At 41.1% G+C, this 17,417-nt stretch overlaps 1 protein-coding gene across 5 annotated transcripts in view; it reads right to left on the bottom strand.

Annotated features, from left to right (window-relative positions):
• The window catches only part of ncam1b (neural cell adhesion molecule 1b), a 48,012-nt gene extending 45,346 nt beyond the window's left edge, over positions 1-2,666 (bottom strand). For 2 of the 5 annotated variants that reach the window (XM_081699972.1, XM_027022411.3), the window contains exon 1: positions 2,343-2,666. In XM_081699972.1, the coding sequence (XP_081556098.1) occupies positions 2,343-2,394 (52 nt within the window). In that variant the 5' untranslated portion in view covers positions 2,395-2,666. Of the gene's footprint in view, positions 1-2,107; positions 2,203-2,342 lie in introns of all 5 variants that reach the window. The other 3 variants (XM_081699970.1, XM_027022405.3, XM_081699973.1) reach the window with 3 other exon arrangements.
• Positions 2,667-17,417: the final 14,751 nt, after the last annotated feature.

Raw genomic sequence — 17,417 nt, 5'->3', positions numbered from 1 at the left:
GCAGATAACATGTGACAAAATGTTCACAGTAGTAACAAAGGGCAAAACAACCCACTTTGCAACTTAGTCCGACGTTGCCCTATCTGATACATACATACAGTTAAGACAGCTCAATCTTATCAGGATTATGGGAATAGTAATGATATTGTTAGTCCAGTTAAATCATCTTGGGCTTTTGCCAAATCGTCATAAGCATTCCTGTGTAATCACACCATGCTACATTATCTGCAACAAGATCTATGGAATCTTCTGTCCATCCACCGAGAATGAATATCCCAGAGGACCTGAGATGCATCTAACCTCCGAACCAACCACTTAAGTCTCAGATAAGAGGACGTTAATGTGACCGTGCCTTTGTCTCTGATGGTTCATCCAATTTAAGCAACATGTGCCATCAGCACTCTGGTTAGTAGGAGCTTAGTCAGACAGCGTATAGCTTTTGTGAAATAAATGCCAGAAGTCAGGATGGCTGGAAACTGGGTCACACTGTCATGGAGGCAAAAAAATTAAAAAATTTAAAAAATTTAAAAAGCTCTTAGCTGGAGTTTTAAGGAGAACTTCAGAAGTCTTCAGCCTGGTAGAGGCCTTCCGCCCTGTAAAAACCAGTCAGTCAAAACAGTGATTACGACTCAGAGCACAGGGACAAAAGAAGAGAGAAAAACAGCTCAGTTTACCTCAGAGTGAAATGTAGTGTGCCGTGTAAGTACTTTGTGCTGCTGTAAAAAAATGAATAACAGGTCACAGTAACTGCACAGGTGGGGGGAACCACTGCAGGAGACAGCAACATGAGATCTACGTGAGCGAGTGAGGACACAACATCTGTTAGTGATTCAGAATCAGATACGCATAACTCAGCGATGCACTTACTGTTCTTCCTCCTCTGAAAGACCAGGGTGAAAAGGAGCAGCTTCTATCAGAGCTAATTAAATGATCCAGAGTGAGCTAAACAGCACACGAGGAGATAACGTCACGATAATGACTCATCCTCAGCAGCCAGGGGGCAGCAGAGCACGTGACCACCTGGCACCTCCCAAGTTCTCTCAAATGTTGTTGGGATCCCAGGAAATAATTAAACAAACACAAATTCAAAGTAAACACTGTGAAACTGTGTGTTCAGAAAACCCCTGGTTCGTATTAAACAGTAGATTGGGGAAAAAAAGAGAGACAAAGTAACTTCATAAGATTTTAGCAACTTTCACCATGAAGGATTGAGCACAGGTGTTTTCTTAGTAACACAGCGTCATCTGATTCAGTAGCCTAGAAATGCTAGTTTAAGCATCACATCAAAATGAAACAACAAAGCTCACATGTAAAACAATATTTCAACATAACAATGCATTCAGTAGTCAGTGGTCATTGGCAGACATATATAAACCCAATCTGTGAAAATATGAGCTGAACCATTTGTTCAGCACACTGAACATTTCTCGACATGATCACAATACATTATATTCTCTTCTATTATTAGCCAACAGTAGGTGGAAGAGATCCTACAGCCAGCTATGTAACGAGGCTTTAAAACCAATGTAGTGGACTGTCCCTGACCTAATTCTCCATGATTGGGGCGTAATTGTGTCCTAAATAACGCTGGACACATGTGTGGTTTGAGCAGTGTTTTCTGCTCATGTTCCAATGAAGAAACCTGTGAGTGGGCAGATGTGGTTAACTACTGCCCTCTTTGCCAAGTGTTTTAAAAGAGCTTTTGACAGACACTCAGAAAAATAAACGCCTGCTCCAAATTAGATTACACACACATCTCAGAATCACCATGAACTTAATTACCTTAATATTAATATTATCAATACCTAGTAAATACAAAACCAGCTGTAAGTAGACACATTAATGCTTCCTCCAGTCAAACATTATTCAGTAACTAGCGAAACAGATAACTTTATATAGGTATATAACAATTAAAACCATCCAACTCTGAGTGACAGGTTTGTTGTAGTCAGACCTCACAGTGTAACGCTAGGTTAACTAGCCACCCTTGTTTTTAACACGGCAGGCATGTCAATGGGATAAAAGAGGACTTGGACCTTTTTGACGATTATTTTATTCATAAACATCAGAAATCCAGCTCGAGCATAACTATTAAAATTTAACGAACCAGCTATCCAGGTGGCTGAACACATAAGAGATGAAAAATCCTGACGAACTGATGCAACGTTCAAACAGGTTCATCTGATGCACCTGACACTGGACCTACAGAAATGACAACGCGCACGTTGAACGATGCACAGCGCAACATCCCCACCCGAAACATCCCGAATAGCTGCTGTGCATGAAGGTTTAATCCCACCCGCGAGACTGCGAACATGCACGCAGATTTAAACCGACCTTACCTGCACTGCCAAGGAAAACAAACACCAAGATGATCTTCTTGGTCTCACACATTGCAACCACTTGATTCAAACGGATGCGGCTATTTTCTTCGCGCTAGCAAACAGCAATCCTCATTCAACTCGAAGTTGGCTCAAAGTTGTTGTCTTGTTTGTGTTTTTGCTCTTTGTTTTTTTGTTGTTGATTTGTTTATTTGCACAGTATCGACAGTGCTGCGGTGTGAAAGAGCGTGCGCGCACGTCAACAAGAGCGCGGCGAGGCACGAATCCGAGCGCGTGCACGGCACTTCCAAGACGCGGCCTTTGTGCGGATTCATCCGCCCGGTCGTTCGCGGCCCTTTGTGCTCACAAGGCGGATTCATCCGCCCGATCGTTCGCGTCTTTGAGGGGACGGGTACAGGGAAATAGTGCGCCGGCCCCGTCTTAAGCGGGGATGTCAGAGCAGGCGGGAGGGGGCGGTTCAAAAATGGTTGTGATATATTTATGATGGTTTATTTGTGTGCCACGATCCATGGATTCATTGCAGATTTCATATGAATTTGTCTGGGTTTTTGGTGTTTTTTGTTTGTTGGGTTGGTTGGTGTTTTTTTTAGGACAGATAGATGACAGCCTGCCTTAAATGGTCCAGTTTTTCTTTTTGTTTTTTGTTTTGTTTGTTTTTTCAGCCTGTAAGACTACAGCCTGTATTTTAGATCCAGGCTAGTTATAAATACATTCTTATCATGTTTTCCTGCAGTCTAGTTTTAATGAAATTCTTTCATCTATAAGCTACACCTCCTGTAGATAAAAACGCATGTGTCCTAAGCCTTCTAAAGAGATGGCTTCCTGTGTATGCTATGGCTTCTTATGACGAAGCACTTTTGTAAGTCGATCTGGATAAGAGCGCCTGCCAACTGCCGTAAATGTAAATGTAAAGATGTTATGAGTGAGAAATCCATCTTCCTTTCACATCATAAAAATGATTATTGATATAACCACTGTCAACAGATATTAAACTTAAGGAACCTAACACTTCCCCTGTAGGAAACCCACTGAAGGAAAGTGTCACATTTTATCCAAAAGCACATGGTGGAAAGCAGTGTATATTTGTTAGACTTAAGTTTGATGCCAACACTGCAAACGTACAGTTACAAAGTGCCTGTCAGTGTTGGAAAATATTTTTTGGAATATTTTAAAATATGAATAATCGAACACTCAGAAGAAAAAAAAACATTTTTGTGGGAAATGCTACTGAAGCAGAAAAAAGATTTGGTTATCGGCTAGAAAAACATGCATAATGAAAACATTTATGACGGCTATGAGATTGTTTTTGAAGAGTTTTATCGCTTTTTTGTGCTAATAGACCAGGTTTATTCCCTCTGGTACAATGCAATGAAAATGTACTGACAGCGAAAAGATTCCTTCCGCTCCTCTTAAGTTCTGCTAAAGAGCGTGCCTTGTGTTCCGAATTTCAACATGTCATTTGGTGTTGGCCATGAATCAGTGTCCTTCCCATAACTGCCCACTTTATTTCTGACAGACTTGGTGTCTTTATGCAATGACTTTATGCAATGTTATGCTGCATAAGACTTATTCTCTATGATAAAAGAAAAAAACATTTCGTGGAATCTGTGAAGTTTTTTTTAAGAATTATGTGGTTGACATGTAAGTACTTGCTGCCATCTACTGGATCGAAAACGAATGATTTTAAGACAGTCTGTATAATTTGGCGGCGTTTCACAGTGTTGGGTAGAGAGCTCCCCCTGCAGTGTGTGTGGGGAACTGCTCCGCCTCTAACATGGTCGTAGCCAACTCGTCAGCTGGGAGGGACACGACAGCCCAGGGGACCATACCTTTTTGCAAACTCCTCATTCTCTGCCAGTCTGGATAACGACGTCCTACAACCTGTTTGCTAGTTTGACAGAGTGATCAGGCCTGTAAGCTTGACATGCCTGTACCACAGAAGAGTGTGACAAAAGCTGAAGTCATGTAAGTGGGGCTGCTGCAGTTTGGCCTCTCTTCCAGCAGAGGGCAGACATGCTACACTACAAAAACCAAAGGTTCTCTCGCTTCCTGACTTTTTCTGTACTCTTTTCAGTGTGGGAGATGCGTCTCCCCCTCTTACTATTGTGTCAAAAAAAGTCCTGTGCCTTTTCTATCTTCTTGCATGGGAAAGTGTTTTTTAAAACTATTACTCCAATAGTGGGGCAAAAGCCAACCTCTTCTCACTGTCATAGAGTTAAGTTTGTTCTATTAGAGAGCTCAGTAATGAGTAATGATAACTAAAACCGACTACTAACCTCACAGCTGCTCCCACAGAAGGGATGGCATAAGGCAGATTAAAACTAAATATGACTTCCATGTGACAGGTTAGTTATTACCCCAAACACCTGCTTTTACTCTGTGCTGTGTGGAAGAGTAAATATTAACATTAGCACATTAGCATTTACACTAGTTTAATGATGAGTCTGGAGGAATGCTCAGGTTTGCTTGTGTAAGCCTTTAGTCAAGCACATATAGTTCTGGAATTCTGCTGAAACCAGCACCAAGTCCATTAGTTGTGTATCAATATACCAATTATGTAAAAAATACCAGAACAATGAATATCTTGCGTTAAAGTGAAAATATTAATGACATGCTTATTTTAGTTTCTGTCTAGTATAGTGCATATTCTATAAATGCTCTGCTTTTCTGAATGGAAATATGTTGCTCCCCACATAATAAATGCAAATCACTGATAAAAATGAACATTTAATATAATGATATTTTCTGTGGATGAAAAGCCTTACTGTGAAAAACAAGAGAAGGCCAAACAAACACCCGGGTATGTGGCTGCAACAATTCAGTCCAATATAAATATAAATAAATAAAAACATAACAACAGAATTTATTAAACCTCTACAAATATCATGATCTTAAAAGCAAATCGCTAAAAACGGATTTTCTGCGCTAATACAGTTGCATTTTTCCTATGCTGTTGAGTTAATGAGCCTGAGATGAAGTGAAATGGAACACACACTGAGAATTACAAAACGCTGCCTCACATGTGAACACGCTCGAGATAGTCTGGTTCTCTTCCTGATCCTCTCAAATGTTTTCTTGGACTCAAAATGATCATTTAAATTCAAACATCCTGCATTGTAGTATAATCCCACAAGGCAATGTTAGTAATTAAAAACCACGTGATTCCTATAATTACACCTGTGAGGCCGCCGCACTCTGGATCTTAAAAGATGCTCCAACATGCTATTATGTCCTTCACTTTGGTCACAACTGAGTTTCTGATGATTTATTTATAAGCCCCGTCAGACTTTTCTGAAGTCCAATAAAAGCTGCCTTCAAACAGAATAAGTCCTACTTTGAAGAATGGACCTGTTCCGAACATCATTACTGACTGCAGTCGTGAGGTGGGACCGTTCACGTGTCATATCCCGTAACTCCCTCATGCCCTTTCCAAGGAAGTGGAGGTGTAGTTTCAGCCCCCAGCTGTAACTGGTTTTGTACTGGTAAACAGGAAAACTAATACAAACCCTGATATCATGGGACATGTTTTGTCTCGGTTTCGGCCAACATGGTGGCCGAATGCGGCTGCTTCGTTTGAGAAATTTGAGTCACCAGATTGTGATACCAGGGACACCAACTGAGAGTGGTCAAGAACCGCCTTCCTTTAAGGCCCCTTACCCTCCTAATCGATGCCTTCTCAAAACTTCTGATTTCGCAACGGAACTAGCATCAGAACTGCTTGAAATATCTTACCCGAGTCTTCCTGTCAACCTTCTACTGACTGAGCTACACCTCACAAGCACGTCCTGCTCGGCTCTGAACGTACACAAAACCCAGAATGCGCTAGTCTGACGTCCGTCTAAGCCTCCCAGAAGAATCTGAAGGAGTAAGAATGCCAAGAACTGCACTGGTTTAAGAGTCTGCTACCGCACAGGGCTGAAGCACGACTCACCGACTGGGTCCTTTGCTCCCACAGCAGAGTCCACAGGAATACTGTAGACACTTCAGTTCTAGCCGGATGGAACAGGATTCATTTGTATTCACTAACCTTTTACCATGCACGTCTCCTTGTGTCATTAGCTTCTCGTCAATTTCCAATTCTCTGCTTGACTTCTTTGTGCACGCAAACATTACGCATGGTGATAACTCACTCGTGGAGCACGCGGGCAGGTCAGCTGCCAAACAGCATGTGTAAACATTCTGAAGGGTTTCCATTTTCTTCCATGCTTTAACCCCCGCCCCACCGTTTGAACCGACAGTGCAATCAAAGATGTAAGAAATGGTTATAATGCATGTGCATGCAATTTTCTCCCCAAATGAATTTGCCACATATCACGTAGATTAAAATTGCATGATTTTTTCTTTTTATTTTATAAGGCACTGCTCATGAAAAACAGTCAAATGTGATGGAGCTACAGAGTGCAGGAGGCCATCAGAGCGTCTTGCTTCCACACGTGCTGGTTACATATCATTCAACAGGACATTTCCGTAGTCTGCTGCTGTTCAGTAAAAAACACATAGTGTGTTCTCATTTCACTGAAATCACCTTACAGCAGTGCAACAACACAGACAATGTAGCTAACTGGGGGAAAAAAATCCAAGCAAATGAAAGGAATTTTGCAGTCCTAAGGTTCTGAGGATAGAAAGGTCAGTGTATTCACATGCCAATCAATACAGGTCTAACAATACAATCTGTTCTTGGGATCTTCGGAGAATCTCTGCATTTTCCGTATCTAAGCCCAGCTGGAGCAACAGGCTTCATAGCATGCGTTCTTCCCCACGGCGTGTTCACAGCAAAGGAGAAGAGACTGAGGTCAGGGAGAACTGAAGAATCTTCCAGAAAGGTTTACACGCTCTGCTCAGGCAAACACGGGCAACCTGACAAACACAGCTGTCCTATGCTCAATCACTTCAAGGACTAAATCTAAACTCAATCTGTAAAAGACTGATTATCATGGACTCTTTTTTACATTTTATTTGGGGGTGGCATTACAATGCACCAGTCTGATGATGACCTTTTGGTAGGAATGCATTGTCAAACAAGGCTAAGAGAGGTCATTGGAGGTCGTAAAGAGCATCGCATATGGAGAAATGGTTGCTAACTCTGAGCATGGGAGTGACCTTAAAAAAAGGTGTGGAGATCACTCTGAAGTTAATCACGTCAGTCTGGAGGTAATCCCGTCAGGATCCAAATGAAGGCATATGCCATAGAAGCCCAACCCTTTGACCTCTCTGACCTAACGCCATCACTGAACTGGTCTAAGCATGCGTAAGTTCATTATGTTGTTGATATTGTTGCCCATTGTGCAATGTCAGCATCAGTTTCCTGTCCGAGGGTTTCGCGTGTTTTCAGATTCATGGCCACTCAAGTACGCAGAGACCTTGAGGATGGTGAAATGCTTTGACAGACTCATTGTCAAGGCTGCAATTTTACCTCCATTAGTCCACATCTAAAAGAAAGAAAAGCTCTAGGGATTATGAGAAGAACTCTGATGAATGGCACAAAGATTTTATCAATACCCAGAAAGCAGGAGCTATATTGTCCTGATATTCTCAGCACAAAGTGGCGGGGGGCATTTCTTATGGGTGCTGTTTTAGAGCACTGAAGTTTGATTAACATCTGCAGAGTTCTGACATTGAACTTCTTAAGAAGAAATCCACACCTGCACTCTTGTTTATGGTAGTGATGGTTCATGTGCATGGTGTCCCAGGAGACTCCGTTTTGACCACATTTCCCGATGACGGATTGGATTTTCAAACCAGGACCTCTCATCCCCTGGCCCGAGGACCTACCCACTTTACTCCAGAGTCAGATGTACTTGAGCAGGGAAAACATGAGACTGAGGAGGGCAGTTGTCCTTGAGACTGAAGAGTCTCCAAAGACTCTCCTGAGGTCTCCTCATTGATTTTCCCATTCCTGTTTGGCCCTCTCCTGCTGCGACTCTGCCCTGGAATTTCCTATTAATAATCACCTGCAACCAACTTCCACATACACACATATACTCCAGTCTCCTACACACACATATATACTCCAGTCTCCTACACACACACACACACACACACACACACACACACACACACACACACACACACACTCCAATCTAACTACATACACATATACTCCAGTCTCCTACACACACATATATACTCCAGTCTCCTACACACACACACACACACACACACACACACACATACTCCAATCTAACTACATACACATATACTCCAGTCTCCTACACACACACACACACACACACATACTCCAATCTAACTACATACACATATACTCCAGTCTCCTACACACACACACACACACACACACACACATACTCCAATCTAACTACATACACATATACTCCAGTCTCCTACACACACACACACACACACACACACACACACACACACACACACATACTCCAATCTAACTACATACACATATACTCCAGTCTCCTACACACACACACACACACACACACACACACACACACACACACACACATACTCCAATCTAACTACATACACATATACTCCAGTCTCCTACACAAACACACACACACACACACACACACACACACACACACATACTCCAATCTAACTACATACACATATACTCCAGTCTCCTACACACACACACACACACACACACACACACACACACACACACACACACACACACACACATTCCAATCTAACTACATACAGATATACTCCAGTCTCCTACACACACACACATACTCCAATCTAACTACATACACATATACTCCAGTCTCCTACACACACACACACACACACACACACACACACATACTCCAATCTAACTACATACACATATACTCCAGTCTCCTACACACACACACACACACACACATACTCCAATCTAACTACATACACATATACTCCAGTCTCCTACACACACACACACACACACACACACACACACACACACACACATACTCCAATCTAACTACATACACATATACTCCAGTCTCCTACACACACACACACACACACACACACACACACACACACACACACACACATACTCCAATCTAACTACATACACATATACTCCAGTCTCCTACACACACACACACACACACACACACACACACACATACTCCAATCTAACTACATACACATATACTCCAGTCTCCTACACACACACACACACACACACACACACACACACACACACACACACACACATACTCCAATCTAACTACATACACATATACTCCAGTCTCCTACACACATATATACTCCAGTCTCCTACACACACACACACACACACACACACACACACATACTCCAATCTAACTACATACACATATACTCCAGTCTCCTACACACACACACACACACACACACACACACACACACACACACACACACACTCCAATCTAACTACATACACATATACTCCAGTCTCCTACACACACATATATACTCCAGTCTCCTACACACACACACACACACACACACACACACATACTCCAATCTAACTACATACACATATACTCCAGTCTCCTACACACACACACACACACACACACACACACACACACACACACACATACTCCAATCTAACTACATACACATATACTCCAGTCTCCTACACACACATATATACTCCAGTCTCCTACACACACACACACACACACACACACACACACACACACACACACATACTCCAATCTAACTACATACACATATACTCCAGTCTCCTACACACACACACACACACACACACACACATACTCCAATCTAACTACATACACATATACTCCAGTCTCCTACACACACACACACACACACACACACACACACACATACTCCAATCTAACTACATACACATATACTCCAGTCTCCTACACACACACACACACACACATACTCCAATCTAACTACATACACATATACTCCAGTCTCCTACACACACACACACACACACACACACACACACACACACACACACACACACATACTCCAATCTAACTACATACACATATACTCCAGTCTCCTACACACACACACACACACACACACACACACACACACACACACATACACACACACACACACACATACTCCAATCTAACTACATAGACATATACTCCAGTCTCCTACACACACACACACACACACACACACACACACACACATACTCCAATCTAACTACATACACATATACTCCAGTCTCCTACACACACACACACACACACACACACACACATACTCCAATCTAACTACATACACATATACTCCAGTCTCCTACACACACACACACACACACACACACACACACACACACACACACACACACACACACATACTCCAATCTAACTACATACACATATACTCCAGTCTCCTACACACACATATATACTCCAGTCTCCTACACACACACACACACACACACACACACACACACACACACACACACACACACATACTCCAATCTAACTACATACACATATACTCCAGTCTCCTACACACACACACACACACACACACACACACACACACACATACTCCAATCTAACTACATACACATATACTCCAGTCTCCTACACACACATATATACTCCAGTCTCCTACACACACACACACACACACACACACACATACTCCAATCTAACTACATACACGTATACTCCAGTCTCCTACACACACACACACACACACACACACACACACACACACACACACACACATACTCCAATCTAACTACATACACATATACTCCAGTCTCCTACACACACATATATACTCCAGTCTCCTACACACACACACACACACACACACACACACACACACACACACACACACATACTCCAATCTAACTACACACACATATACTCCCGTCTCCTACACACTCACACACACACACACACACACACACATACTCCAATCTAACTACATACACATATACTCCAGTCTCCTACACACACACACACACACACACACACACACACACACACACACACACATATACTCCAGTCTCCTACACACACGTTACCTTTGCCATAAACGTTCTTTTGTACATTTCCGCATCACCTTCCATTATAGTTTCTTAGTAGGTGTATTCTATTTGGACTGTGGCTCTGTCTTTGTCTGTCTGTTTGTTTCCTTACTTTTACTCTGGGCCAGTTCTGCTTTCCAGCATCTTGGCCTCTAATGACGGTATTGATGACTCTTGGCCTCTGATGCCTGTGTTGATGCATCTTGGCCTCTGATGCCTGTGTAGATGATGACTTGGCCTCTGATGCCTGTGTTGATGAATCTTGGCCTCTCAGCCTGTGTTGATGATGACTCTTGGCCTCCGATGCCTGTGTTGACAATGACTTGGCCTCTAATTTACATTTATAGCATTTAGTAGACACTTTTTATCCAAAAAGACTTACAATTGTGTCTGAGTATAATTTCAGTAATTGAGGGTTAAGGACTTTGCTCAGGGACTCAAAGTGGTAGCTTGGCAGTAGTGGGGCTTGAACTAGCAATCTGCTGATCAACTCATAATACTCATAATAAGCTCTGTACATACAGTTTGTCTCCCTGAATATTTTGTCAGAAAAGAACTGCTGTTTGAGATAGGGAGAAGATGTTAGGGATTGCATACCATACTATAGGGAAAATTGATTTTTTTATTTTTTATTTTTTGTAGGTTTCATATGGTTGGAAAACGAAATTCAGGGTCTTTTTCGACAACCTATTAAACTGGTTTTACAACATTTTGGAGAAACAAATCTAGATTCTAGGTTCATGATAACAGATACATGCATTCACATATCAGAGTTCTTTTTATTAATCCTATAAAGTTGGCAGATACAGCACATGATGTTCACTGAAGTTATGCTCTGAAGGTATGTCATAGACATCACAAGACATAACCCTAAAGGGCATTGCTTATCAAAATAATGTAACTAACAGAGGCAGAGATAAAACTGCCATGAGTTAAGATCCGTAGAGAAGAGACATGGAGGGGGGATATCACAGGGAATTATTTAGATGTACCCCAATGAAAGCCACGCAGAAAGCTTTCATCTGGTTGAAAACGTGATCATGTTCCGAATTCTCAATCGACAACATAAGCTTCTCAATGGTTCAGACTCACCTACTGGAATTCTGTCAGTTCCATAGACAAGGGAAAAAAGAAGAGGTTTTTTCCCTGTTCTCATGGTTGAGATGGCAGCACATTTCCATATGTCACCTTGTATCATCGGATTGTTTTTCTGTAAGCGTGAATGAAGGTCCATATGTTCGCACAGTAAACCCTGGTGATGTCATTCAGAAAAGAGTTCTGCACTGAAGCTGAAATAAATAAATCCCTGTAAAACTGACTTGAGCCCTGTAGGAGTTCATTTACTATGGGTGATTTGCTGTGCATATGGTAAACTTTGATGCATCACATTTAATTTTGATTCATGTATGAGTTTCACAACATTAAATTCACCTCACAAAATATTTTGTTAATCGACTGGTTTGCATCTCAACAGCGCAGATCCAGCCATGTGCGTCTGGGCACACCATGCGTGTGTCGGTGAGTAAGCAGTACCTGCACTGTCAAATGTCAGAAATGTTCACATGGTGTGAAAACAGTTCCCACTGGTATAAGCTATGTACACTGCAGTCTAATTATGTAATTTCTCAAAAAATGTCACGCTTGCCCATTTCATAAAGTTTGACAGCTCTCAGATAATTACATAATGTAATAAATTAGATCATTACTGAGAGAAAATTAAATTCCCAGCCTGGACTCATTAAGTATGGAGGCCTCATATGGCCTTTCGGAGCATTCGGATCTGTCAGGAAATCCCCTAATGCTAAAACATTGTGCCAAATTGGAAATGACAGGAGGAGTGAATTTCCCAGATGAATTCTATCCCACTTCTATCCAGTTGGATGCTGAAAAGAAATCTTTGGCTCTAGTCGTCAGACCTAATGTCCGCTGGACCGCACAAAGAAACCGGCCGAGTTGAAGAGCAGACCAAGCAACCATTCGTTTTAGTCCTGGGATACTTGATTGCTGTCAGTGTGCATCAGCATCTCACTTCAAGGATTTCCAGATTTTTAAGGAATGCACTTAAAACAACAGATAAGATTAATGTACATTCATATGTATGTGTTTTGCAATCCATTGTTTCAGATTAAAATTCCATGCTCTTGTAGTTCAGGAAATATTTGCAACTCTATCCTGCTCTACCTTCTAATCCAAAAAGACTGGCTGTCTAGTTTTTTTTTTTAAGTAGTGCAGCTCACAAGTCATTAAACACCTTTGTTTTAGTTTTATACTCCAGCAGACTAGATTTAAAAACAATGACATGGATATTGAATTCAAGACTGGGCTTGCCATGGATGAATCTCAGCCCTTATACATGCATGTGACCATAATGAATTGGACAATTCAAAATAAAAGTCAAGTTTAGTTCTTGGTTCCAAACCCTCTGCTGGTGGCTGAAGGGTGAGGCTGGTAGACACCACCAGACACTGGGTGTCCTCACTGTTGATCTCCACCTGATCTGTAATGCAGACGTTTTTACTTCTTGCTTGCTTTGGAGTATTGCTGCATTCAGGCGCAGGTCCAGTGACTGGCAAGAACACTCCCCTTGTGACCCTTAATAATTCCAGAGTTCCTTTAGTATGTTTGTAGTCATATTCCATTGTCCTGTTTTCAGGTGACACCGCTGGTGTTTTGAGACGTCCAGTTGGCCTCGAGCAGTTGAGATACTTTGGTACTCTTCAGCACTTAGTTTTTACAGTCATTTTTACACTTACACTTACACTTACAAACTGTCTATACTTTTGCAGTGACTCGTTACAAGACTTGATTCAATCACCGCTTCTTCCAAAATTCAAGATTGCCTCTTTCAGTCAGTGCATCTTATGACCTCTCTCTGTCATAGGATTCTTCTAGCAGCAAAAGGCTTTACAGCTGCAGCAAATTTTGCAGATATTTAAATATTCTGTTCAAAACTTTCAATTCAAAACTACTAGACTACTGTGGATGGAAAATTGTTGGGTTTTGACAGGCAAGTGAAAATATACACTTGAAATACATAAAACAGATTATTCCACTTTTATTGGAAACCTTATTTAGGTTATTTATTTATTTATTTATTTATTTATTTATTTATTTGCAGCCTTTTTACCATCGATACAAACATTGTCATACTTACATTGAAATGAGCATGTACATAGGGAACATCTAGATTTTTCCACTATTACTGCAGTATGTGCACTTCTGAAACACCTGACTGTCCTTTCTCTTAAGGACAAACCCAGGGATGTTACTTTGTGCCAAGTTACCAAATATTCAGTTTGACGTTGATGAAAATCTATGTCCAAATACCGTGGACAGGGCAGATGGACCAGGCCAACAGTAGAGTTCTGTGATGAAGAATACTGTGATGTTGGGGTTTGTTTCTTTATCATATGTTGTTTTACACTATAGAGCAAATATTGAAACCCATAGTATAGGTATTGTGCAATGTTACATGTTGTTTGTGTTTTGAAAATGATTGTACATTGAGGGACAAAGCAGTCTTGTGGGAGAAAGCAGATGTTATAGTTGTGTTATAGTTGTGTAATAGTTGTATTATAGTTATGTTATAGTTGTGTTATAGTTGTGTTATAGTTATGTTATAGTTATGGCAACATGAGTCACTTTTGGATGCAATATGACGTGTTGTGGTGGTTGAAGTGCGTTTTAGCACCAGAGGTTCACTGATGCGCTGAGGTGTGTGTTTCTAAAGCATGATGTGTGAAGAGCTTGGAATGCATGAACATGGTACTGAGACAAGTGTGAGAATGATTGTAAGAACCCGTAACCTGCAGCTCAGGTCAACAGCCACTTCGATGCTAAAGAGTGCGAGCCCCAGTAGAAGCAGCGTCTCCCCATGCTGACCTGATTCATGAATGCCCCTCATGTTCTCCATCTCGCATTCCTCATCCTTCCCTCTTTTGCAGGTTGACCTGCGTCTCCTCATCCCATAGCGTTTTGGTCCAGAGGTCTGCAGCTCACATGTCACGTGACTACCTCTTAAAAAGGCCAACTGAACCTTTGAACAAACGCAGAGAAGGAGAGCTTCCTTCATTTTCTGAGAGCTTGGTCAATAGCCACAGAACCGATGTGAGGTAAACTTAAAGGCGTTTCCATGAGTGCCCTTCGTGTCTGGAGAATATATTAGACGGATGGAATGGATAATGTTTGCTATTTTTGAGATAGAGAAAAAAGGAAAAGACTCCAAATTCACATTTTGCAAAGAGATGTCATGTGTACAGAGTATTCAGTATTGCTTTTACAATTTTATAAGGTACTTAAAAAACAAACAAACAATACTTTTAGAGGAAGAAAGCAATTGCTGTTTATACAAACACATGGCCTGATCACAGAACCTCACCAAGGTTAGATAGAATGGTAGATAGAAACGCTTGTCAAACTTGTCATTGGAACAGAAAAGAACCTAACCAGATTTTGTTATCAGCTAATAACACTTCAGTAAAAGTGTATTTGCAACCAGAGACTGCAGTGTATCCATTGCTCTAGTGTTTTTTAAGAATATCCAGAATGGAAACGTCCTTGCCAGTTAATGTGTGAAGCCCTCGAGGCTGTGATAAGTTTGTAGTGGGTTTTTATGTCCCGTGATGTTTGTCTGCTGAGTATGTCTTAACAAGAGCATGCGCTGTTATAGAGCATATAGACACTTTTGTTTACATAGCACCTGTGGTGTTTCTCCAGTGGTCATCTCCACAGCTCAAAGGCTCCACTTTGTGGGGAGTAGAGGGGGGCCAAGGTGGACATTTTTATAGGAGACATTCAGCCAGGTTGTTTCTAAAGTGTGAAGGTTGTTTTGTTTTTAACAGCAGTATCGCATAATGGAGCTCATTGGTGCTTATGAGTCGTTTAATTACACACTTTCCTCTAAAAACTCAAGTGCCATATGTTTTGCATTCTCTTGCAAGTGACAAGAAAATGAATAGCAAACAGCCAAGCCAAAGTCCTGCTATACTAGGTCGAGTTCCTACGGTAAGGTAAGGTCATTAAAAGCAACATAGAACGGAAGCTAAGATATCAGCTACTAAAATCAATATTAACCAAAAGAATGTTTTGATGTAAGACATTAAAAGTGATATTACTCTTGGTGCTATGTGTGTGTGTGTGTGTGTGTGTGTGTGTGTGTGTGTGTGTGTGTGTGTGTGTATTTTTGAGGTGGTAGTAAGGATGAATGGTTGTTTGTAGGAGACAGTTCTAATTTTTGCGACATCTAAAGGTGAGTGAGTGAATTACAAGCCAGGTTTATGAGGTGCCTTGAGTCTTAAAAGATGTATCTATAAACTCATACTGTGTGTGTTTACTAATCACTCAAGAGAACGACCCTTTCTCTGACCCTTTTTGTATGCGTATGTATTAATGTTTGCATAAATATTTTAATCAATTTTCATCTCAGCCACTAGGCACTCCTGTTTAATCCAGAATCACATTTCTAACAGAGGGAGGAGGTCAGACAGTGTTTAGAAAGTGTTTGTTTGCTGTAAGCCTTTCTGTTTCATCACAAGGCAAACAATTATTTTTATTGTTCTCTGTCTTTGCGAGAGGAGATTACTTGTTGGTGTTGAGCTGAATCTGTACACACATGCAAAGTGAACACAGTTTATCTGCTTCGCCGGTGAGATCGCCACCCATTCCACTCTGCAACCATGGGACTCTGAAACCATTGCTGGATTATTGCTGGACTGTTGATGTCAGCTGCCAAAAACCAACCCATATTAACCTATATATAACATGCTGACGTTTTTTGCTGTACCTGCCAAATAAAATATTTTTAAAAAACTACTGGCAAATAGAAGTTGGCAAATGATTCTGATATCACATGCAAATGCAGAATTAATTTTTGTTTTTATGCTTGCTGGCAGGTGGTTTTTTTGGTTTTTTTTTTTTTTTTAATGAGGTAGATTGTATTAAAATTATTATTTGTGCAGGGCTGACAATTTGTATGGATTGAACATTAATTTGCATGTAATCCTTTATATGTTTCATTTTCTATAGACTCTACTGCACAGGCTTTTAGTAGAGTAACCCTGCCCTAAAGATTTGTTAAG

Source organism: Electrophorus electricus, chromosome 17, assembly GCF_041902795.1.
Source record: "Electrophorus electricus isolate QZ-2024a chromosome 17, ASM4190279v1, whole genome shotgun sequence".
NCBI classification, from domain to species: Eukaryota; Metazoa; Chordata; class Actinopteri; order Gymnotiformes; family Gymnotidae; genus Electrophorus; species Electrophorus electricus.
The sequence above is the reverse complement of the archived record's forward strand: the minus strand, read 5'-3'. Positions and strand labels throughout refer to the sequence as shown.